This window comes from Odontesthes bonariensis, chromosome 10 (genome assembly GCF_027942865.1).
Source record: "Odontesthes bonariensis isolate fOdoBon6 chromosome 10, fOdoBon6.hap1, whole genome shotgun sequence".
Taxonomy (NCBI): Eukaryota; Metazoa; Chordata; class Actinopteri; order Atheriniformes; family Atherinopsidae; genus Odontesthes; species Odontesthes bonariensis.
The window spans coordinates 28,575,067-28,598,961 of NC_134515.1; the positions used below are offsets into that span (position 1 = coordinate 28,575,067).

General features: G+C 44.9%; 4 protein-coding genes across 5 annotated transcripts; 3 read left to right on the forward strand and 1 right to left on the reverse strand.

Annotated features, from left to right (window-relative positions):
- Positions 1-360: 360 nt before the first annotated feature.
- Positions 361-3,406, forward strand: fam110a (family with sequence similarity 110 member A). The gene is made up of 2 exons (XM_075475757.1): positions 361-480; positions 1,629-3,406. Exon 2 carries the CDS (start codon positions 1,812-1,814, stop codon positions 3,072-3,074), a length of 1,263 nt encoding a protein of 420 aa, XP_075331872.1. The 5' UTR covers positions 361-480; positions 1,629-1,811; the 3' UTR covers positions 3,075-3,406.
- Positions 3,407-4,598: 1,192 nt separating this feature from the next.
- Positions 4,599-12,221, forward strand: mfsd2al2 (major facilitator superfamily domain containing 2a-like 2). The gene is made up of 14 exons (XM_075475758.1): positions 4,599-4,818; positions 5,275-5,394; positions 5,525-5,649; positions 5,757-5,889; positions 6,991-7,069; positions 7,171-7,334; positions 8,465-8,555; positions 8,939-9,057; positions 9,231-9,314; positions 9,446-9,529; positions 9,610-9,722; positions 9,872-10,015; positions 10,102-10,269; positions 11,170-12,221. The coding sequence occupies exons 1-14, from the start codon at positions 4,630-4,632 to the stop codon at positions 11,528-11,530; spliced, it is 1,974 nt and encodes a 657-aa protein (XP_075331873.1). The 5' UTR covers positions 4,599-4,629; the 3' UTR covers positions 11,531-12,221.
- Positions 12,222-13,461: 1,240 nt separating this feature from the next.
- fkbp1aa (FKBP prolyl isomerase 1Aa) lies at positions 13,462-16,263 on the forward strand. Its single transcript, XM_075475128.1, has 5 exons — positions 13,462-13,568; positions 13,682-13,729; positions 14,305-14,417; positions 15,561-15,733; positions 16,174-16,263. The coding sequence occupies exons 1-4, from the start codon at positions 13,532-13,534 to the stop codon at positions 15,690-15,692; spliced, it is 330 nt and encodes a 109-aa protein (XP_075331243.1). The 5' UTR covers positions 13,462-13,531; the 3' UTR covers positions 15,693-15,733; positions 16,174-16,263.
- An 855-nt stretch (positions 16,264-17,118) lies between these two features.
- On the reverse strand, positions 17,119-23,256 carry snpha (syntaphilin a). Of its 2 annotated transcripts, none has more exons than XM_075475126.1 (5): positions 23,135-23,256; positions 20,616-20,733; positions 20,377-20,508; positions 19,764-19,913; positions 17,119-19,644 (listed from the first exon to the last, which is right to left on the reverse strand). In XM_075475126.1, exons 2-5 carry the CDS (start codon positions 20,657-20,659, stop codon positions 18,396-18,398), a joined length of 1,575 nt encoding a protein of 524 aa, XP_075331241.1. In that variant the 5' UTR covers positions 20,660-20,733; positions 23,135-23,256; the 3' UTR covers positions 17,119-18,395. The 2 variants fall into 2 exon arrangements, with proteins under 2 accessions (XP_075331241.1, XP_075331242.1); XM_075475127.1 differs by lacking the exon at positions 23,135-23,256 and adding an exon at positions 22,649-22,746.
- Between the last annotated feature and the right edge of the window lie 639 nt (positions 23,257-23,895).

Here is a 23,895-nt window from a genome sequence, read left to right on the forward strand (position 1 = left end):
CCACACAACCTCCTTGTTAGAGATAATGATTGTTATATAGTTCCAGGCCAGTATACCTAATAATGGGCTCCATTTACGCAACACCGCTAATCTGCTGACACACTATTTTATGAGTAATTGTAATCATATATACAGTCTTAACATCTGAAGTCTTATTGAATTTTGTAACTTTTACTTTTAATGGAACATTCAAAGGCGCAGTATTAGCACTCCTACTCCCTCCGCCAAATGTCTGGCTCGCAATATAAAACAACGGCGAGGTCACGCGGTCAGAGTTCAGTTTGTTTCCTTATAAAAGTCTGATTGGCCCAATCAGCAGGAGGGGGCGGGGCCAGTAGCAGCACCCATGAGTTGTCAAACAGGTTTGTCTTGTGCTGCTGAGAGAGGGTTCAAACTTATGCGGGAGGAGAGCGTCGTGAGCTCGCTGGACTCCAACAAGAACCCCAGCAGGGACTCAGGAGCTCAACTTCAACTGTGCAGGTGAGTTTTTTGAAGAAAGATAAACAGGGAGTCATTCAGTTAACTGTCTACTGAATGGCTTCTTCATACAGGTAGGCTTGGGCTTGTCAAGGCAAGTCTGCAGCGTAGGCCTCGAAGCAGCCGTACCTGTGTAAGTCGCCGTTGTTTACCTGCCCTTCAGCTCTTCTTTGTGTAACTAGCTTCCTGTTTCACTTCATGATTGTCATTTACCCTCAGCACAAGAACACGCCAGCAGTTGACTTTGAAACGTTACATTAGTAGCTCTATTTTTGTTTGTGTGACCCACCTCCTGACATTCCCCTTTGCTGTGTAACCCATCAGTCTGTGTGTAACTAATACTTTGTGGTGCTGGATCTCCTCGATGGTAAAGGGAGATCACTTTGCTTTTTGAGGTCGAGACACTTAAAAGGCAGGTGAGACTGGGGGGTACTGAAAGTTTCATAGCTCTGTCAGCAGGAGTTTGGCCCGGCTCAGGCTGGAATGGCAAATATTTGGAGAATTTGACTGGCACATGCAGACTGAAGCATATTTTAGACTCCCTTGCTGTGCTTAGAAGCAGAAGTACAGAAAGAGTTCCTGATGTTTGCCACGCGAAGCCAATATAACTGATAAGTTGAGCTTTACGTTTTTGTTTCAGTTTGTCCCGCAGAGGCTTTCGGTGCTCCTACGAACCCTGGCTACTTGCTGCTTTATTTAAAGATGAGGAGTCATTGTTCCCATAGCAGCTGTTGGTGTGTGTGATCTGCTCTGTATTGCCTCCAGACAATGGCTTGTTGACAGCTGTTCTGGTGCACCTCCCCATCACCCCTCTCTCTCACACACACACACACACACACACACACACTTGTTATACCACTCTTTTCACAGGCCTTCTTCAAGCTGAAAATGAAGTGTCAGTTTTATTGTGTGTTTGTCTGCAGAGAGATGGATGGCTGTGACTAATTGTCCGACTTGTGCCGACAGCCAATGAACTTGTTAGTTGGAGAAAGGCTGCCGGAGAGCGATTGGCTGGAGTTGTAAATGAACGGGTTTATGGGTGTAGGGTCTTTGTGGAGTTTGTGGACTAAAGTCTCTGAAGGTTTTTATTGACTCCTCATTTAAGTTCTTGATTCTAAATCTTTCCGCTCTGATGTGTTTGTTATCCACAGGAAGCCAGAAGAGTTCGGCTGAGAAAATGGGATTTCATCTCCTCTTGGTGCCCCGACAATGATCGTGAGACAGCCATGCAGAGGCACAGATAAAGGATCAAACTCGGGGCTTCTATTCCAAGGTGGCTATAAAAAACTGTAAACAGAAAGTGGGCAAGTACGGCTACAATACCAGGAGACAAAATGCCCGTGGAGACGCTCCAAAACCCGGCGAGGCAACCAGCGAGGGCCGCTGTTGTAGTTTCACCGCCACGCTTGCGGCCTAAGGGCCCAGTGGGACCAGATTTCTACAGGAGAAGCCCAACCGCAGCAGTTAGGCCAAAGCAGAGTGCTGTTGAGAGACTGGAGGCAGACAAGGCTAAATATGTCAAGAGTCAGGTGGCTCTTTCCAAACGGCAGCCAGTCAGACCGCCCGAGGTGCTGAAGCCCCTGCTAAACCCTAGCACGCCTCTGCGGCCCACCAGAAAGACTCCCACCCAAACAAAGGCAAAGCAAGAGGGAGTCCAGCTCAACTTGGAGCACCTGAGTAACCTCATTTGTGATGTCACCGACGGACCGCAGTCCAGTACAGCTACTGGGTCCGAAGACAGCAAAGCTCCTGATCGCGCTGCCACTGCGCACCACTCCCCTTGCAAACCCCCTGCAGGTGCTCAGCAGGTAAAGGAGAAACCACGCCCACCTCCACGTCCTGACTGGTGCAGCCCGGCTAAGGTGAGATTAAAAGCATCTGGACCTGCCAGGGTTGAGGGTCCGAGCTCTCCTGGGGCTCCAGCTGCAGGGACCGTGCGCAGAGTGGACGTCATGCCTCAGGCTGGTCCTGTGAGGACGTCCTGCAGACCGCCACAGTTCATACGCCAGCCCCTCCAGCCTTTACATTCCCAGTTTTTGCTCCACCAGGCTGTGTCAAACCTGCGTGTCTTCCACCCCAGAACAACCCCGGGTTCCTCTCCCCTAAAACCAGTTGTTGTTCCGTCAAAACCTGACGCCTCCCCTGCCGCTGAGACGCCGGCCCCTGCTCCCCCCGGCTTCCCTGCTATCCCACCACCTTCCCCGGCAATCACCCGTTTGTCCTCCTCCAGCTCTCGGAAGCGCCGCTCTTTGACCCGATCCAAGTCGGACATGAGCGATCGGTACTCGCGTGCCGGAACTGAGCTGGAGCGCTTCTTCAACCTGTGCGGCTTGGACCCGGCGGACCTGCAGGAGCTGACTGCTTCGAGCTCCGACATCGTGTCGCTCGCTCGTTTTCGCAGCGTTAGCGCTCCGGGGTCCGAGTGTGCGGGCTCTAACAGAGATGGTGAAGACGAGGAGGAGGATGAAGATGCTGGCAAAGCTGCCGATCGTGTTCCTTACGGCATTTCTGTCATTGAGAGAAATGCAAGGGTGATCAAATGGCTCTATGGACTCCGACAGGACAAGGACAACACAACAAAGAGCACCCATTTGTAGCACGGTGCTGAACAGCCTGTGAGCTTTAATTTTCTTTTTCAACATAAATTCTGATCATTCCTGGAGTGACAGGGTCCTGTTAATTAGACTCGCAGTAAACTGAGATATGGAATGGGACTCTGTTTTCCACTGTGAGGTGGTTCCATTCTTTTGTTTTTGATGATGAAAATCTTGTTCAGGTCTTTTTGTGTTATTTTGACTTTGTTGTGAATCTCGTATTCAGGGCCGGTGATGCTGTAATCGCAGCCGCCTCACATCGAAGTGACTTAAATGCTCAACGGGTAACACTGTGCTGTAAGTGGACGGCATTAAAGCTGACGTGGTGCAAGCAATACTGTTTGGTTTTCTCTGTTTGTTTTAGAGGATCGCACTGAACCGTAAATCATTTTCACCCGTGGAAGTAGACTCTTGTCCTCAGAAGCTTTTTAGAAGAGATCACCTCTTGTGCTCCTTAGCCTGAACTGCCTCTGACATCAGCTTGCTGGACATTTTGACCACTCTGACTTTCTAAATTCCTTCACACATTCACAGCTTTTATATGTGGGTCTCCATTTAGTCTTTTAGACCCATTTCTTTGTGGATTGTTAGTCTTGAGGAGGATCCTAATCCTGTTTAAAGGTCCACGTTTGTAATTATTTCCACTGTCCAGCTATAGTTTCAGCTAATTTTGGGTGTTTTTTGCAGGTCAAATATGCCGTTTCCGACAGTAGATGCATACACTTAGATACCCCCAACAGCTGCAGAGTTACCTGCACATCCTCTGATGAAATTTTGGGCTTCTTGGGAATTTCTTTATTTAACCCAGTGCTCTCTCAAGCAAAGAGAAGGCCTGCCTCGCATGTCGTCATCTTAGCAGGTGTTAATCTTTGGCAGCTACCGTGCAACTGATGATTCAAATGTCATTGCTCGTGAAGAAGTGATAAACGTGCAGGTGTGACGATGTCTTCCATGTCACAGGTGTGCTTTTATCTGATAATTTGAATAATTAAAATGCCACTTGTTTTGAGTATCTTACCTCTATCTCTATCTATTTGTCTTGTAAAGATTAAAAAAGAAAGGCCAACACTTTGCTCACTCTTTCACGGGACAGAAGAATGACGATGGAATCGACGGGCTTCATTTGATGGAGGAAAATATCACAGGAGATCCACAAGAGGTCAGCACGGTCCGTACTGTTGGGCTTTGTCCTGCAGCGCAGGGATATCTGCAGTTTCAACAAAGACAGAACCAAAGAGGCGGGAGTCTGTTGGAACACTGAGCCCCTGTAATGATCAACTCAGAATATTTCCCAAACTTGTTTTGCACATTTAGAAATTCTTAGACTCTTTTTATGTGAGCTGAGTGCGACTCGAATAATCCGCATATTACAGTGTGTTCACATGTCACCATTATTCATCTCACTTGAGATGTTTGCATTGAGTTTTTTTCCCCCTGTCATTTAAAGCAGATCTACCACAGCCAGTCACTTTTAATGAGTGTAAGATGAGCAGGTAAAGCGCTTAGGAACACTTGCAAACACAAAAGAGCTGCTCAACCAGATTCCAGTTTCACACGAATGGGACTTAAGTACAGCTCTGTGTGCTTAGAGAGAGCTATTAGTGCTTACACAGTGGTTCCCCTTCAACATTCTTTTTCCTGCCGTCAGACAATGAGTTGTTTTGGGAACTTTACGAATCGGCTCCAGATATTAAGACGTCTCTTATCAAAGCAGACTGAGGAGTCATGCAGCGACGGTCAGCAGAGGGTAAGACGTGGTCTCTTGATTTCGCATTCGTGTTCCACCACGTTTTGTTGGCGCTTCTCTGGGACATTTCAGCTAAAACGCTTAAAAGATCCACTCAGTGTTACAGCTTTTCCAACAGAAAATCATTTGTCCTTCTGTCCTTCCTTCCATGCCTCATTTGGTAAGCAGCATTTCTCTTTACACGTGACTTGAGATTGATGATACAAGCTTAGGTATGAAAGCAAATGACACAGGTTTCCCATTTCTGGGAAAACCGCGCTGGACAGAGCCGCCTCCTTTCACAGCTGCACTCGTGCTGAATGTCCGGCTTCTCCCATTTTCACAGCGGGCGACTGTAAAGATGACGCATCCAAACATCAAGATACAACACGGCTGTCTGATTGAGTGCATGAAATAAAGCTATGAATCACCTAACTAACAGAGCTTCCTGTCTGCTCCCCTCGCTGGTCCTCGCAGGGGTCCGGGGGGATTCCTTTGGTCAGGAAGGTGTGTTATGCTGTGGGTGGGGTCCCGTACCAGATGACCACGGCAGCTATAGGTATTTCCCTGCAGATATTCCTTCTGGATGTTGTACAGGTAAAAGTCCAAATTGTTTTTTTTACACTTGCAAAGATTATCTGTAACCCTCTCAGTACGGACCTGTGGACAGCTCTCACTTTCGAGATAAACACATCAGTTTGAAAGTGATGAAAAAAAATCTTCACAGATGGAGGCCTTCTATGTGTCCATGATCTTATTTTTGAGTCGAGCCTGGGATGCTGTGACAGACCCTCTGATTGGATATCTGGTGAGCTGCAGTAACTGGACACCGGTCGGCAAACTCACTCCCTGGTCGGTTGGTTTGGCTGCGCCTTTGAGTCGCTCCTCATCTTGAATTTGGCCTCCGTTCATCCTCCTGAGCTGTATTCAGAATATATCCATCACTGTTTATCTCACAGGTTGGTCATTTCCACCCCGTTCACTGTCCTGTCGTACGTGATGCTGTGGTTTGTGCCAACAGACTCGATGTCAGAGGCTGCCTGCGTGCTTTGGTTCCTCGTGGCGGCCTGCCTCTTCGAGACACTCATGAGTGTACGTATGTGCTCGTTTAGAAGCGGTGGGAAAGTAGCCAAGTACATTCAGTTGAGGCACCTGCTCTAAACGGGAGTGTTTCCATTTATTGACTCTCTCACCACTTTTTTCTTTTTTTTTTTTTTTTTTTTCAGTGTGCTGCTGGCATCAAATTAGAAATGTCTTTGTATTTTTTTTTTTAAGTAAAGTTAAGTTGGTCAAGAAAGAAAATCATTTATTTAGACTTTTCCACTATATATTCACAGTAAAACTTTCTGCTTAAGTTTACAGTTTAACTTTGAGTCAGTTTCACTCATGTTTGGCGCCATTTGTTTGAAAGGTTTTGAAATACCTGGACTAAACTTGTGGTTTCCAAACTTTTTGGCCTCCACCATCTTCCAAAAAGCAGTGCTGGCTGCAGTTCACCTGCTCCGTTTAAAAAATGAAGTTCAACTGATTCAATAACTCAAAGATCAGAAAAAAGTCCTTCGGTGTCTGTATAGTGGCGGATATTTGGGACTATGTCGTGACTGACTGAAATTTCATCTTTTTAGGTGTACCGTTATTTCTGCTCAAACACTTTTAGGAAAAAAAAAGTTTAAAAAGGAGATGGATTGGAACAAAAGTTAATCCCTTCCTGCAGCTTTGCTGCTTGGACTTGGACTTCTGGTGACAGCATGTTGATGAAGATTCTCAGTCATCCGGGTCATGGTGACCATAAGAGCTTGAATAAGGGCAGCTGTGTCATCTTTATAGATTTGGGTGCTTGTACTTTGGTCTCTGCCTGAGGGTGTTCTTGGGTTTGAAAGTACACATTATGTTTGGAGAAGATCCTTCTAAGTTTCTCTAAGACTCCTGCCACATGTGGAATTGCAATACATATCCTGTTATACTCTGCTTATAAGCTGACACTCCCCACCATCTAGTTTAGAACTGAAGAAGCCTTTCAGATAAGAGGTGAAACGTCTTTAAGATCCAAGAACAAGTCCAGTTGCCCTTATTCAAGCTCTTGTCACTGTATCTGCTGCCATTTGCACCAGGCCGCATTACCATGGCTACTGGGTTTCACACGTCTCGTGTAGAGTCGGCCTGCATCATGTTTTCCTCCTGTCCTCTGAACAGTGCTATAACGTCCCCTACGTCTCACTGAACATGTTCCTGGGGGGGCACCAGAGGGACAGAGACTCTGCCACCGCCTACAGTAGGAATAACCACGCTCACCCACTGCCTCACGTCTCAGAATCCCTTGAAGCCAAACAAAAATTCCGACCTCTTTTGCATTTCTATCATCCTTTCGGCTAGGAATGAGTGTGGAGATGATGGCGATGCTGCTGGCTTCAGTAATTCAGGGACAAGTTGTGTCGGTGTACAACACGGAGAAGCAGGAGGCCTGTGAGCAGCTGGACCAGGCCCATCAAACACCTCAGAGCACATCTGCACCACAAGCTGCGTCGCTACAGGAAACGGTACCCAGCCAAACCGCTTTGTGTTGGCACTGCACTCCCCTACACCCTGGGAGATCCTGTTGCACTGTAATTTACTGTTCTTGGCTCGACGTAGGTATTGTTGTGCGTTCAACTGTGACATGCGCATGCTTCTACTTATCTTACCAACATTTTTTTTTTTTTTTTTTTTAAATTTACCAAATTTGTTTTTCTATTTTGACACGTACCCATTGTTTTTTATTCTGTTATCTTTCGTCATATTTATTTGACATTATATTTCCACAATCATTTGCTTATTCTTTTACAGAAAGAGTCTTTTTAAATGCTCCTCTTGGAGACAAAAAGCAAGTCCCCATTAGTCATAATCACATCCACCGAAGCTTGAAGAGAGAAGTCCATAGATTTTAGACTTGGTTTAAGGTCTGGGCTCACGTCAGGGTAACTCCTGGAAATGAATGTAAGTCAATGTACTGTCCTCCGAAGTGATGGAGGTGTGTTTGTGGGCTTTGAGAAACGTGTTTGAGAAGCTTATTGGGGACCAAAATGGTGTGCCTCAAACGTTTAGGGGCTTTTTGAGGGTCAAAACTATGGTCAAAGGTTAGTAGTAGTCTATGGGAACCGACCTTAAGCATTCAGCTCTGGATATGGTTTGTATTTGTCAAAACTAATTATTACAGCTAATTGAGACTCAGTACAATGATGGTATGCCACATAAATATGTTTAGCTTAAAAAAAGACTTCTTGTGGCAACAGCCTACCTGACTCTGTCCGTACGCCTCCAACCACTCCCAAAGCTCACTTGTGCAAATATTATCTTTCCCGCTGGTTTTACTGTGATAAGGTAACTATTTCTTGTTGCAGCTGCACATATTTGTCCCAGGCACAGTTACATGCTCTCATTTAAACCCTTAGCAAGACTGTGTTTATGCGAGTGCTTATGAAGGCATTCCTTTAACCACAAGTTAAACACTAGTGTTAATCATAATGCCCATAAATAACATTTTTAAAATGGAGTAACTTGACACAGTTTGAGAGCAAGGTTAAAAAAAATTCTAATCCGGACTTTTGACCTGCGTTTGTATGCCTCTTTTCATGAGTTTTGTATGCTTTTTTTCACCAGTTCTGTGTTTTCTTTATGCCCCCCCCTCCAGCAAAAGGCTTTTCTGGTCTCTGCCCTGGTCATGGGTGCCTTGTTTTTCCTCTGCAGCGTGGTTCTCTTCTTCGGCGTGAGGGAGGAGCGGGGTGAGTTAGTCAGACACAGCAGCATTCAAACCCCTAAAAATAAAACGGTTAATCACTGTAATTTAAAGATCCAGTCGTGTGAAAACGAAAGCGCACCATACATCACACAGAAACTGCCTCAAGTTATTGCTAAAGCTAATGAAGCACTTGTATTTTTCACTCTTCCTCTACATTTTGACTTCATTCAATTAAGTTATTTATGTGTTCATGTGAGGTTTCATTCACCTAATTTTAATACTTGATGATTTTCTATGACTGCTGATATCTATGAGCCTAGAATTAGAAGAGGACGCACATTTTCTTTTGTTTTGTTTTTTTTAGCCACACATCTGACATCTCTCCCTGAAAGTAATTCCCTTATATCTATTTTTCCCTTCCCCCAGCTCCTCTCTGCTCTGACAAAATGCGACCATCCTATCTGAACTCGCTAAAGATGCTGATATCCCACGTCCCCTACCAAAGGCTCGTGCTCGGCTTTGTGTTCAGCGTACTTGCCTTTCAGGTACACTTTATGCTCAGCACGGCTGTGATGCGTTTGTCAAAGCAGAACACAGAGAGATTTGTTGTCTAATCAACACATTTTGTTTCTTGGTTTATTATTTTTGTCATTTCCAAACTCACGGATGTATTTGATAACATCTGTCACTTTCTTGTTCCTTGTCCATTCCGTCTAAGATGTCTTTGGGCAACTTTGCACTGTTCTGCAGTCACGCGGCCGGGCTGGGATCCCAGTTCCAGCTCCTCCTGCTGGTCTTACTGGTAAAATGCAACTATACTACAAACACTACGCAGCAAGGAGGTTGTAAATGCAGCAGTTCAGATGTTTGTTTGTTTGTTTGTTTTTCTCTGAATATGTTTTTTAAATTGAAAATCTTTTCTTCTTTCCATAGGTTTCTGCATCAGTAGCAGTTCCTCTGTGGCAAATAGTTCTTCTGAGAATTGGAAAAAAGACCACACTTTTCATCGGACTATCGGTGAGAAATCCGAAAGAAGATTATTTTTCTGCTTCGTGAATATTCTTCTTACCCACGGGGCCTTTTTGTGTCCGTCTCAGCTCTTCATCCCAGCAGCGGTCGTAGTTGCCTGTGTCCCCAGTAACCTGCCGGTCTTCATCACCATGTGCACTCTGATGGGTTTCAGTGTGGCGACCATGTTCTTGTTGCCCTGGTGAGCCTAAGAATTCTAGTCTTTGCACAGAGTCTGCATGTGGAGCACATGACCCTGGCGAGTGAGGAGCATTCCACGAGCGATGTATCTTCAGAACGTTTTGTTAAAAACTGACTGTGATCTCTCAGTTTATGATGTGCATGCTACAGGTCAATGCTCCCAGATGTGGTGGATGACTTTGCTCTGAGACACCCCTCCTGTAAAGACCTGGAGCCTCTGTTCTTCTCTGGTTATGCCTTCTGCAGTAAGCTGGCAGGAGGGCTGTCTGTTGGACTCTCAACCATGACATTACAGTAAGGCCTTCACCCGGGCACCTCATTAATTTCTTGTGTGTGTGCATCACTTCGTGTTTGATATTTCTTGCTCTGCTGGTCTACAGGATTGTGGGCTACAAGGCAGGTGCGTGTAACCATGGAGACGGAGTGGCGACAGCTCTGATTGTGCTGTTCTCACCAGCTCCCATCACACTTCTGCTGATAGGGATGGTGTTTTTTTACACCTACCCAGTCAATGAGAGACGACGCTCACAGCTCCAGGAACAGCTCCAGTAGGTGGCTTTTTGGAGGATTTTTTTTTCTTTTCTTTCTTTTTATTCTTCAACACATCAAGCCACCAACTGCAACAGAAATGTTAGCTTTGAAGCAGCCTTGTGCTTTAAAATGTATAAAATTACAATATGAAAATGACAGTTTGAAGGGGATTTTTTTTTTTTTTTTTTTTTTTTTTTTTTCCCAGAATCCAAAGTTTTCCTTGGCTATATAACAGATTTCAGCTTGTTGTTTCGCTCTTTGTTGGGACCCAAAACTGAGCAGCTGTGTTCAGTGGGAAACATTTCAAATTCCACTTCCAAATAAGCACCAATAGAAGTGTCCGTGAGTGTCGTAAGACTTCCCATTTCAGATGAACTACACACGCATGTTGTTTTTGAATGATTCAGGATTGGACAGTACACATAACATTGGGCTTGGCTAAACAAAGAAAAAAGGTTGCTAAGATTGCTGTGCTTTTGGTCAGTAGGAAATCAAACCAGTAGTTCAACATTTTAGTTAGGATGCGTATTTACTTTCATGTGAATTAGGTATTTTAGAAGACCTGTTCCGAAATAGTCGGCATTCTTTGTAAATAAAGACAGAATGCACCGATCCCCACTTTGATAGAGAATGTGAAGGTACTTCACAGCATGTTGCATGGTGAGATGTGAGTGCCATCTTGTAATGCTCTCCTCTGCCTACTGCTGTTGTTGCCAGTTTTTTTTTTTTTCTTTTCATTTATGTTATATATTCATGAAATATTATATTTTGTTATGGTTTGTTTAAAAGAAATGCATACTCAGAAGTCTGGGGCAATAAACTAATTGCATTTTCTTTTCAGGTATTTTCATATGAAATATATAGAAATATGTATGTGTATATATAAAGATATAATTTGTTTTTTATTGTTGATCTAGCCCAGTGGCACCTTCATCAGCATCATCACCAGACCCACGAGAGTGCATGGAGCTGCAGCAGTCTCCTGCCATTGTGGCATCGGGTTCTAACCTGAAGACCAGCTCGTTGAACAAGGCCGATTCCTCAACATGCTCCCGTCAGCATGATAAAAACTGCTCACTAAAGTCATCCACCTGTTCAAATGTCTCAAACAGACCGTCCGGAAAAAGCTGCAGGTCAACATCGCACGTTCCGTCAAATATAAACCCTCAGCTGCATAGGCAGATACTCGGTCCTTACCAGCACTCGGCAGAAGAGAGACTGGGGGTGAATCTTTCAGGGAATCGGTCACATGTGCGATCCAAGGTGTCATGGGTGTAGGGGGCTCCGTCACCCCAACACTGAGACACTGAGAAAATTTACCTGTCCAAAGTGTACTAGTCTATTAGCACTAATTAATATGACATTTTTTATAACCTAATATTTCAGTTCTGATGGATTAATAAACAGATATTATCTTTGCTGAAGTGTTGCAGTTTGACGCTGCTTTTATGAATCCCAAAAACATAAGAAAGTCTAGAGTTTGATTGCAACTCATCTGTTAATTGCTCCGTTTTATTTATTGTTATTGCTTTTTTTTTTTTTTTTTTTTTTTTTTTTTTCTCCCCCCATTACTTGTGGCGACTTGGATAACAGGGAGCAGCGATGCAGTGCAATGTTAAAACCCTTACGCACACACTTCTAAGTTTTCACTTCTGTTAGTCTCCTGAGCTAAGTCGCCTGCTCTCTTCCCGTGGTAAAAACAGCCACGAACATTTACAGACACATATCTTTCTGTTCATCTGCTCTCTCTGTGTCTTAATGTCATCGTCATCTCTCAGAACTTGCTTTGGTGTACGGCGCCTCCTCGTCTGGTATGAAGGAGCTGATCTTAAGAACGGATGGTCCATCATCATCATTGTGTTGTCAATGTTATTTGAGTGTTTTTCTTCTCCTACTTTCCTATGTATGGTGGCTGAGATAAATGGTTTGAAAATGTTTGCTTTTTTTTTTTTTTAAATAAAAATGTGTCTTGACATGTTGCATAAAGTGCCCTATTCTTAATGACTCAAATACCTCTGAGCACACATTCAGTCTTATCACCAAATTCCATCACATGTCAGCCTTTGTCTGTAGGGATTCTTTGGTTCATTTTCATTCGTTGGCCGAATCATTTTGGCAACATTTGTGCAGTTTTCCATCGACAGCCCTCATATTTCCACCCGGAGAGCTTTCTTTGTGACACAATGGGTGTCAAACTGTCAGGATTTCATATGTAAAAAGCCTCAGAAACTAGTCCAGTCAGCTCGAATGTGATCAAAAGGATTTATTTGTAATCTGGATCCACTTTTCAGTGCGGCAGAAAATGTGGTTACAACATCAACGTGTCAAAAAACACACATTTGTTTGACCACAGTGACCGTTTAATCAGTTGTGAGTTGAATGTGAGCAAGTACTGGTTTGTATAAAGGTATTTCTCCAAAACATATAATATCAGCATATGTCAGTATTACAATTTCCTTGGTGGTTGAAATGGGGGTCAACACAAAAATATAATTTAAACAAAAAACAAAGTTTTATATCAAATGATACAAATATGTGGAACTATAAACACTGCTGCCAACAAGAAGGTTCCAGGACATTGTAAAGGGACTTGCTGGGATGGATAGTTTGGTGTAAAGGTGGGAAATCTAGTAAATACTTCTATATCAAAACTTAGATGTGGCTGCTGTGACTACTGCACATTACGGAGTGGGCCTACAGGACCACTGGACCCAACGTGTCAGGGGTCCCTGGGTCTTCTTCCAGAAATATAAAGACATTCAACAACCAAAATGAGTTTCAAAAAGAGACTTAAATTTGAGAAAATGACTAAATGGCTAAAGCAGGAGGCAAAATGACAAGAGGTCCATAAAAAGATACATAAAGAAGTCAGAACAAGCATAAATGTGTAGTTTGTTCTTATTTTGAGTCCGCTTCAGTCTGGGTATCTTGGTCCCCATGTGATAAGTCGGGGCTCTTATACTATTTTAATCCTAGGGACCCCTTATAGAAGGCTCCTTCTGAATTGGTTGGTATTAATACTAAGGTTGAAAACAAGTTGCCTTTATTTCAGTTTTACGCTCCACAAATTACTTCTGCGTTTGGGCCAACGCTTAGTTTCAAGAGATTTCAAGAGTAGAATCAATTTTTTATTTTTTTTAATAATGATAATAATATATCAGGTGGCTCATTTTTGTCCATCCATGTCCGCCCGTTCGTCAGCAGGCCGCCCCAGCCTCCTCCTTCCGCTGCGAGTATTGTAGGGTGGTCGAGAGGAAGGAAGGATACTGTAGAGCGAAAATGGGAGTTGAAATTGAGACAATAACTCCAGGCGATGGTAGGAATTGTGACTCTTGCTTCTTCTTCTTTTTTAGCGTACTACTTAATTTGATCGAAAGACTGTGGAGGTCATTGTTAAACAATGCTTTGTCCATTTTCTCATCCTATTAGGACAAACATTCCCGAAGAAGGGGCAGCGCGTCGTGGTGCACTATGTCGGTGAGTGTGAAGGCTACTCCAAGATTTAGATGTTTTCTGTTTGAGGCCAAATTGAGCTAAATCTGTCCTGGTAGTCATTAGATGTGGTTAAATGTAATTGTTTGCGCGCGGGGGGAAACTATCGAAGTCGAAACAGTTTGTTTGAGCTAACAACAGCTGGTTGTCCAGAGCTGCTCCTCTCGGTTAGCATTGCAGCTATCACTTATACTCTGTGTAACAAATTGCCCGTACTGTCTTTTTGGCTAACATCAGCTAAGATGATGCTAAAGCCGGGCGTTTGCTCGCCTACTCCTGTCAGGTTCTTAATAACTTAAGCGGACATGACTTGTCTTTATTGTAGGGACAAAGAAATAGTTGAGCTAACGATACTGTAGCAGCTGTCAGCCCCCACCCGCCCACCCAATTTAAGCTAAACGGTCCCATGATGCTAGCCTGCTAACGCTAGCTCTGGAGACTTTTTGAAGGCTGCCTGGCGCTGAACACTGAGCCAAGCTAATTTTGTCGAGCTCTGCCCCTCAAAGTCGCTAACCAGCTTCGCTTTCTTGACCCCTCGTTCTTTTTTCTTCTGCTTTCAGGAACACTGGCAGATGGGAAAGTGTTCGACTCTTCGAGGTCCAGGGGGAAGCCGTTTAAATTCAAGATTGGGCACCAGGAGGTTATCCGTGGCTGGGAGGAAGGAGTTGCTCAGGTGAGGAAGAATTCCTTTTCACTGAGGATACCCACTCCCGTGTAACTCATTATAGAGTGTATCATTGTCATTTTTGGGGATACACCTATCTTAAACTGCAGCACATCTGTTAAGATGGCTTGTGTAGTAGTAGTAGTAGTAGTAGTTGCTTATGGTGGTGTTAAACTGTAGTGGTGGAAAAAACACCTTCCAGCACTGCACCACATACAGCTGCCTTCTGTAAGATCAACTCAATCTAAACTAAATCAGTACCTCCACGAACACTGTCGACTTTCACTAACACTGATGCGCCGGTAGGTACATTTAAAAGTGTTAAACACGGCCAAGGTTTTTAGCACGCTGAGGATATACTGAACAGACCATTATTATGCCAGATGGGCCGTTTATTGGTCAGAGAGAATAAGAATATTGTCTCCTCGTCCTCGTTAAAGTCCTGTGTACACAATGCTGTTTTTGTTCTCAGAGAAAGAGGTTGTTTAAATATCTGTGAGCATGAATTGTAAACATAAGACAAGGATGTCCGTGTGTGGTGCACTCCCAAGTATGGAGCCCCGTGTGACGCTTGTTCAGCTCACTCTGAAAACCGGTTCATGCCCCTGAACAATGACGTGAGCTTAAAAAGCGCATCTGAGATTCCATCTACAGTGTATTTTTCATTGTTAAAAGATTCAAAGTCGATTGAAGTTTCTGTAAACAAAGAACTCTGCTGCTATACTCGGCCACACTTTGGAATCATGGATCATGGATGCCACGTCCTCGGGGATGAGGAAGGGACTCGCCCAGCTCATTACCAGGGAACCCCTTCAAAGGTCAACGTCCATGACAGCGTGGGGGAGTATTCAAACACAGGACGTGGCTTAACTTGCACCTTTTGTGAAGGCACCATTAATCCTGAATGATATTTAAGCCTCAACTGTGAAGAAGCTGAATAGCTATTTCATATAGTCGGTCTCCTCGGTTCACACGAACAGTGTTTTTAATAGAAGATGTAACGCGACGAAGAGGTAAACGTTTTTTTTTTTTTGGAGACGGGGTTCTATATGTTTGCACTACTGTGACGCAGTCTTTGCTTGAAATATCGCTGCTACGTGTAGTTTAATCCACTTTCAAAAGCAGTGTGAAATGTTTCCGTGTCTCCCACAGATGAGTGTAGGCCAGCGGGCAAAGCTTATCTGCTCGCCAGACTTTGCGTATGGCAGCAAAGGTCACCCAGGGATCATCCCACCGAATGCCACCCTCACCTTCGACGTGGAGCTGCTTGGTCTGGAAGCCTGAAGCTCGTGCACTCGACTTTTAATTCCACTCAGATCTTCAGGGTAAGTAGGCTGAAGTGATTTGATGTGTGTTGTATATACAGTGTTGATAAGGAAGCAATGCGGCATGTAGCTTAAGAGGAACTGCACCAGCTGCACCTGACGCTTTTTCCAGACTCAGTTTGTCACATGCACAGGATGCAGTTTCTTTGTAATTCTTTAAAGAGAGGGGAAAAAAACTTGGAGATGATTACTTACTAGTATTCCTTTTTTCCACACAAGTGCAGTGATTGTTGCTTTCTCAGCTCGCCGGCCGACTTTAAGAGATTAATAGGGCGCGCATAACAAGCTTTAGATTCTCCGTCCTTTATTCCCATCACGCCTCTCCTCCTCAATCAAGACGTTGGCCTGCTGTTTCTTTTTTTTTCTTTTTATTTTTTTTATAAAAATTAATTTATATGTTGTGTTCTTTTGTTTTTTTGTATGTATTTTTGTTGATGCAGGTTGACTCCTATTTTGGGAACGTGGAGGAAAAATGTTCACAGCCGATTCCTGCTCGTGATTCCTGCGTAGGACCTATGTCTATAGCTTCACTAGTTTCTTCTCTGGTCCATTCAGATGCAAACTGAATTATGTTCACTTGCTTTAAAACTTTATATATTCTACTTGAGTTTCTCTCCCGTAATAATCCATAGGCCATCCTTTTCCCATGTATTTTGTCATATGTATTTTTATGATGATGATTTTTTTTTTTTCTTCTATTCCTATGACTTAAAATTGTCCGTTGACTCTTTGGTCTCAAAAATGTGCCGCCGTTTTCAGACGGCCGTCATAAATACTGAATCCAACTCATTCCTGTGGCCCCCTCACAGTTGCATTGTGTTGATTGCGGGTAAAGAACTGTCTCGTATGAAATTTAAGAATAAATTGTTTGACACAATATTTCTATGAATAACTTTTTGTGATACTTGCACGTGGATGTGAACAGGAGCAGAAAAACCGTTGTACCCAGGGAAAAACGAATCAAGCACATTATTGCCGTGAATGGCCTACAGCAAATGTCAGATATCTTCTTCTTTTTTTTTTTTGTACTTAAGCACTAAGTCTTAGATTATGTACAAATTGACTATTCGTGTGATGTTTACAACTGAACATAATTGTTCCTGACCCCTTAGGGTTTGCGCAGGGATAACATTCGGTCGCCCTGGTTAAAGGTTTCTGGGTCTGTTGCTTCTTGTAAAGACACTAAAATGAGTCTTTTTTTTCAAAAAGGGGGCTGCTGTTTTTCCCCCGACACTCGCACTTGTATCTCACTGCTTGGCGCCTTCCTGATAACGCAAAGTGTTATTTAATGGCATCGCAGCACACTTAACAATAAAAGGAAGTAAAGAAAATGAGCGTATTTTATTTTCTGAGAGAAAAACGGGTAGCTTTACTATATTCGTGTGAAATTGCAGGCGACCGGTGCACGAGTGATATTCAGCAATTTAAAGATTTAGAAAGTGTCTCTGAACATGAGGAGAAAAAAAAAAAAGCTGTACAATTATGTGTTGTTTTGACCGTATACAAAGTTTTACCAATGATTACAATGGAAAAAAAACCTTTGACTTTTCCTCAGACTGACTGTTGTGCTCTGTTGGAAAAATCCCTGAAAGCCGAAACATTGCTTCTTTAGGCATTGTCGCTGTTGAGACATCGCAGCTGACACTGAAGGCCTAGTGCACGGCTCTGTGAAAGCAGCCCACAGTGGCACAAAGAACAACTTTATGTGTGCATACACAGCAGAACATTTTTTAGGACCCGTTCTCACACACACACACACACACACCGTCCCACCTTCCTTTCAGGTCCAGTATGCATTAAAAGCTGCGCCCTTTGGGAGGGGGAAAAAAAAGCACACAGTCTTGTTTTTCCTGTTGGCATGATTGATATGTTTATATTCTCTCCAATGTGTGAATAAACCTCTGTGACAACTCAAACTGAACTGCAGATTTTTTTTTTCTTTTACAAATGCACTCCTGTGTCCACGGTGAATGTCCCATAAAAGCAATCAAAGAAATGGATTCTGTCCCCCGCACACACACACACACACACACACACGTTTAATGACAAAGCAAATCTGTATCAATCACCTGTCTGTTCTTCTCCTGAGTACCAGCTCCCATGCACGTGCTCTGCAGACAGTTAAATGCTTCCAGACATGCGGAAATACAGAAATGAACGTCCTCCACACACCCACTGTGCTCCGGAGTCACTAAAACCTGATAAGTGCCGACTGAAATGATTTTTTTTCCTGTCTCTGCGGCGTTGTTTCCAAAGTAATTTAATGACTTTGACTCTCACATTCACTATGGACTTAAAAAAGAAGAAAAAAAAACAGGAGCGAACTGTACAACTTTGCCCTGAAGGTTGCTCTTTTATCTCTATGCAGGGGTCTTTTTGATGCGAGCAAGACAACCCAAACAAACTGTGGGTTACATGCAAACTGCAATAAAGAGAAAACCACCACGCAGTGACAGAATGCCGATCTGAGAAATAAAAAGTATTGCAACAAATTGTTTGTATCCTAAGGCAATGCATGACCACAGAAATCACAAGCACTTTATGTAAAATCTTAAAAATCTTTCGAAGGAGGAGGAATCCGGTGGCTTTTACGCCGGGTCGGCATCGCGCCTGCGGAGGATCGGAGTTGTTGTCCCTGGAGTCCCGAAGGAGGCTGGAAGTGTCAGATTTGAGTCGCTCCGTTCATGCTGGTTGGTCTGCGCCCCCGGCCCGCGCCCTGCCGACGGAGGGAGTGCAGGGCAACGGCACAGCAGCCTCTCAGCAGAGACCCGATGTGATACACGGGCATCACTTCCTGTTGCGCCCCTCGACAGAGCCACGCCATGGTTGGAACCACTGGCACTGCCAAAGCCAGAAGATCTACAAGAAAGTAGCGGCTCCAGTGGCACCGCTCGGTGGAACGCCGGTCCTCGTCTGCGCCTTCAGCTTCCTCTGTGACGTCCTCGTCCATCTCCAGCACCGTGGCTTCCTGCCTTAGTGGAGGTGGGCGCATAGGCTGGGGTTGGCAGGTGTGGGGCTCTGGCGGCACCTTTTTTGCCCCCCCATGTTTGTCAGGTGGTAGCGGCTCGGCACTGTAAGAGTTCTCTGAAGGCGTCAGAAGAGGTAAAGATGTGCGAAGGAGCTGCGGCTCAGAGGGGGGCGCGTCTGCTGGGGTTAAAGAAATGACGCTCAGCTCTTCAGCAGCACTCTCCTCGCACAGCCAGGTCATGGTGGGGCTGCAGGCCTGGGAGCGCACCTCTGCTTTCCTCTCTGCTGCGGGGACAGGGATGGGGTTAGTGCGAGTGGTGGGGACGGCAGCGGTTGCTGCCGTTACCGGAGGCTCTTGAGGTAAGTGCAGGAACAAATGGTGATGGGGGAGGTAAGTGTGTCCACTGCAGCTGCTGTTGAGGCTATGGCATGAGTGTGAAATTGGCAGCACGGCGCCCCCACTGCACAATCTTTCGAAGGTGGAAGAGCGTGGCACAGCTGGGGGGCCTCGGAGGTGGTGGCCCTGCTGCGGCAGTTGCTCTGACAGGAGAGCTGCCTCCAGGAGCAGGTGTGTTTGTCCTGCCGGGCGTGACGCTCCGCTCAGGTCAGGCGCATTGGAGCTGCGCTCCAGCTGCAGAGCCTCGCTGCTGCGTCGGGTGCAGGCGGCGCCGCGGCTTAAGGTGCTGGCTGGGGAACATCCGCAGGAACGAGACTTCCCACCTGGCCGTGCTCCCTGCAACCCTAAGTATGGCTTGTGGTCACGAGGCTCTTGTTCACGGATGCCCAGATTGGACCTCACTGACTCAACCACCCCCTGGAGGTGCTGGATCTCCTTACGGGCCTCTTTTAGGGCTAACTGGGACTCCACGCGGTGGCATTCCTCCTCTATCCAGTCCTCCTGCATCTTGTACAGCTGGGTCCTCAACTCATCTATTTCACAGTCCCTGAGAAAGTTAAAAAATAATAATAATAATAATAATGATAAAAGAAGAAAAAGATCACTTGGTGACAGACTGAATCTGCTGAGTCACTTTTACTTCAGAAGTGAAAGAGGAAGAGTCACCTGTGTTGCAGTCTCTCCACGTTTTCCCTCAGCCTGGCTCGCAGATGGCGTATGCACACCTCCTTCTGCTGCAGGGGTGTAAGGTACTGATCCGGGGTGGGGGGCCTGATCCCATGGTTGTCGCCGCAGGCTGTGTGCTTTGCCTGACGCCTGACTCAGCAGAAGTGCAAGCAAAGATCATTTACATAAGGGGCTTTGTCTAAATCCCTGGTGATATCTGTACCTTGACAACGGATTCGCAGTGAGCTGATGTCAGTGCATCCGTTTATGCTGCCAGCTTCGGTCGGCATTGTTATAGCAGTTTAACGCTTTAACTCTGAAGGCTACTTCTGGTTTTAAAAGCCCAAAATGATCTCTTTTTTTTTCCCTAGTTCAGAAGAAAAGCTGAAGGATTCTGGAGTCGAAGCAGGTAAAAATACACAGCTGGTTAAAATTTATAGCTGTCGGCATTTCAGACTGTAAAGTTCAACTTTAATGACATCATTAAGCAAAAAAAAAAATGAGCTGAGCTGGACACTTTTCATTATTAGCTGTTTTTTTTTTTTTAAAAAAACATAAAAAATGTTGGTGTCTCATATACACGCTGTGTAAAGAATTGGAGGCAGCATCTTACCTGGGGGTACTGGGATATGTCCGGGCTGTGGGGCTGCCCTCCGGAGCCCTCATCCGGCCAGGGTAGGTGTGAGTACTGGATGCATCACTGTGGGAATACCGCCCGATGCCGCCACTAGTTCCCACTGAGCGCCTTGTGGGGAGATCAAATCACACTCATCTTACGTTCGAACAACAAGTGTCTCTACCAGATATGAGAGATTTATTTTAGCGTAAAAAAACAAAGAGGGGAGGCAGTACCTGCGCTGACTCGAGGGGGGCTTCCGACTCGGAGTGAGAGACATTGATGTGAAAAGCGGTGCCAAAGCTCTCCACTGCTGTTTTCTAGAGCGGGACACCAGGAACCCTCACAGCAAGGCTGCAAGAAACCATCACAGACAGCAAAACGCGAGTGAAAACAAGTCAAATAAGTAGGCTACACACCACAATCAAATCACAAACAACCCCCAAAAAATGAAGCCAAAAGATGCTCTTTTCAGTCCGAGAGGATCTGCCAGTGGCAGAAGTCTAGCACGAGCCTCATGAAAAGTCGTCTGGGCCCGAAACAAATAAAGCCTCCTTTCTTCTGTGCTGAGACAAAGAGCACAAGCGTGGTGACTGTCGGTGCTGCTGCCTCCGTCTGAGCCGCATCTGCAGAGCTGCACACCGACTGCTGACAAATGAAGAGCAGAGGCTATCTGACACTTGGTGCCTGGAAGTGTCATTTTTTTTACCGAATTATACATTTCCCCTTCACTGCTAATCACCAGAGCAGAGCATGAATGTACCCTTCTTACAGTGGCTCCTACCCACACATGGCTTTGCAGTGTGTAATTTGAAGTATGAAAGCCTTTTAAACTTTTAACTTTTAAAAAGAAAAAGAAAAACCAAGTGTCACGTATCAAAATTGGAAGAAAAAGCCAGCAAAGTCTGCTGCTTGCAATTGTGGATAGACCCTCTGTTTTCATGCGTAATGAAGACGCCGCTGCCCTATTTGCCCTGAGTGAGAGGTAACGGAGCAAATAAGGGCAGCGCTGTTTAAATAACGTGTCGGATCTGTGGGAACATATCTGACCCACTCACTCTCTGACAAACTCATACAGAGACACCGAGGGCCTGTGAGTGGGCCATCAGGGAGAGCAGAGCAGACAGCTGACAGAACTACTTTCCTTCAAATGATTTTTGCACCATAAGCAATACAAACACTCGTGATGGGTATTACACAACTAGGGGGACAACTGTGGCTTTTTCCCCCAGAAAGGAAGGTCTGGACCCACTTGTGCCCAGATGGGTGGTGGTAAGGGCCTTTTAGCCCTGCTCCAAGGCTGCCCAACTCTCTGACACTTCCTCAGGTGGGACATGCTTAGACTAGACTGTATGAACCCAAACTGAGGGTCCCAGGGTGATGAAGGTGGTATTTTTGTACCGTTCAGCCCTTTTTTTTCCCGTCTTTGGCCTGGAGAAAAACGTTCATTCCTTTAAAATTCAGTGAACTGTTTAATGACACTGTGCAACGTGGGGATTAATTTGCAAATCCACCTTTACTATTTATTCTAAGAAGATATTACTAAACTTTTTCTTGGAGTTTTTTGGAGGTTCCAAGTCCAAGCTCCTCAGAGACTCAGCCTTTCCTGCTTGCTGCTCTTGTACCAAAATCAGGATTAAAATCATTTAACATCGCCTGTTTAAAATAACAAATTGACATAATTAATGAGGAAATAGTTGCATATTTCTTACCTCTTTACTAGCCCTGAGTTGCCCCCAGTGTTTTGGAACACAATGGATGTAAAGTACTTTAACAGCTTAACTTGACAAGACAAAACATTAAATGTGCTTTTTTAAAATTATTATTAGGAGTTGCATTATTATTATTATTGTCACTATGCCATAACAAACGCAACATTGTGCCAGTGTGACTTAAATTCTTTGCATGATCCCCAGTAAATGTCATGAATTCCCAGTTTTTAATGTTTTATGCTTTACAAGCATTAAAAAAAAAAGATGGTGAGCAAAAGCCTACTTCAGCTCTTTCCCCCTCTACTGTAAGGCTGCAATAAAACTCTCATGGTAAAGCCTTGATGCTTCAATGACCCTACGTGAGTCCCACATTCAGCAGAGTGTAAAATCACTTGTTAAAACCTTTAAAGTTCGCAGAGAGGAGCTTGATTTAATTTAAAGTAATGAGCACTCCTGTCCGGACCCAGCTCGACCCAACAGCACAAATCCAGGATGAGGACAAAATGTACCCACCCCCCTCGCAGAAGACCCCCGCAGCTTTGTGGAGCATCGTTTACCTGCTGATCGATGCATCTTTGTGGCGCCTGCAGACGCAACAAACACGCAACTCTGCTCAGAATGAAACGTCTCACGTCGTCCTACATTTCATTTCTAGGACGAGGAGGCAGGGAATCGCACCTCCCTCTCCTGTGCCTGCGCAACAAGTGGGAAGTGGTGGTGTGAAATACGCAATCATCTTACGTAAGCGTGGGTGACAGTGTAGGATGTTGGAGGAGAACATGATCATCACACAGAGGCGCATGAAACTGAACTCAGATCAGCAGTCAGACCTGCAGCTGACGCCAGAATGCCTCGCCGTTGTATTCCCAAGGTTTTCAAATCACATCATTTACGCTTAAAGCTGAAAAAGCTGACTATCAAACCCAGTCCCGGCTGTGTCCTACATACAGTTACCGACAACCACCAGGGCAGCGACTCGCAACAGATATTCAAACGGCCACAGACACGCGCGAGAAGGACACAACCCGCACAAGAAGCCGTACCGTTTCCGCAGGTGGAAACTGCGCATCGTAGAAGAGTGGCGGCTCCTGGTCCCCGGCGGCAGCAGGAAGAAAAGGTGCTGGCGGTGCTGATGAGAGCCCATCCTGCAGCCGTGAAGCCCCCAGATGAAATGAGGCAACTGCGTCTGCTGCATCGCTGCTTCTTAAAGTGACAGTGGGGAATCATGACGCCTCATCTGCAGGAATCGGCCGTGTTTCTGTCTGTCAAATGAGCGGTAGTTTAGAAATCCCCTCACAGTCGAGGCGATGAGGCTCCAGTGGAGCCCGTGTGTCACTTGGAACAATAAAACCGCCCCATCAAAATCCATACATTTCTGCATTTATTTGGTTAGGATCCACAACGACGTACATCATAGGAAAATATTTACAATTCCAGAGAGAGAACACATGTAGGGGGAACTCCAAAGTCTCACCACTGTTCACATTAAGGACCCCCAGAAACATGTGAAAGTATGACATTTCCATTTGTGTTTGAATCATCTCTGTGGTCCCATGCAAAGTTCTACTTTCAAAACCATGCAAAGTTAAGTGTTAGGAGAAAAAATATCTTGGGGTGCACCTAGTGCGAGCTGCTAAGCCAAATTTCTGTATAATTTAACATCAGGCAGCCGGTTTCTCGCAGCAACTACGGTGCAGTGCAGAAGTGACCAAGGACTCAAATTACAGGGTTTAGGCAGAAAGAAAACAAAACAACACATATATATATATATATATATATATATATACATACACATATTAAAATC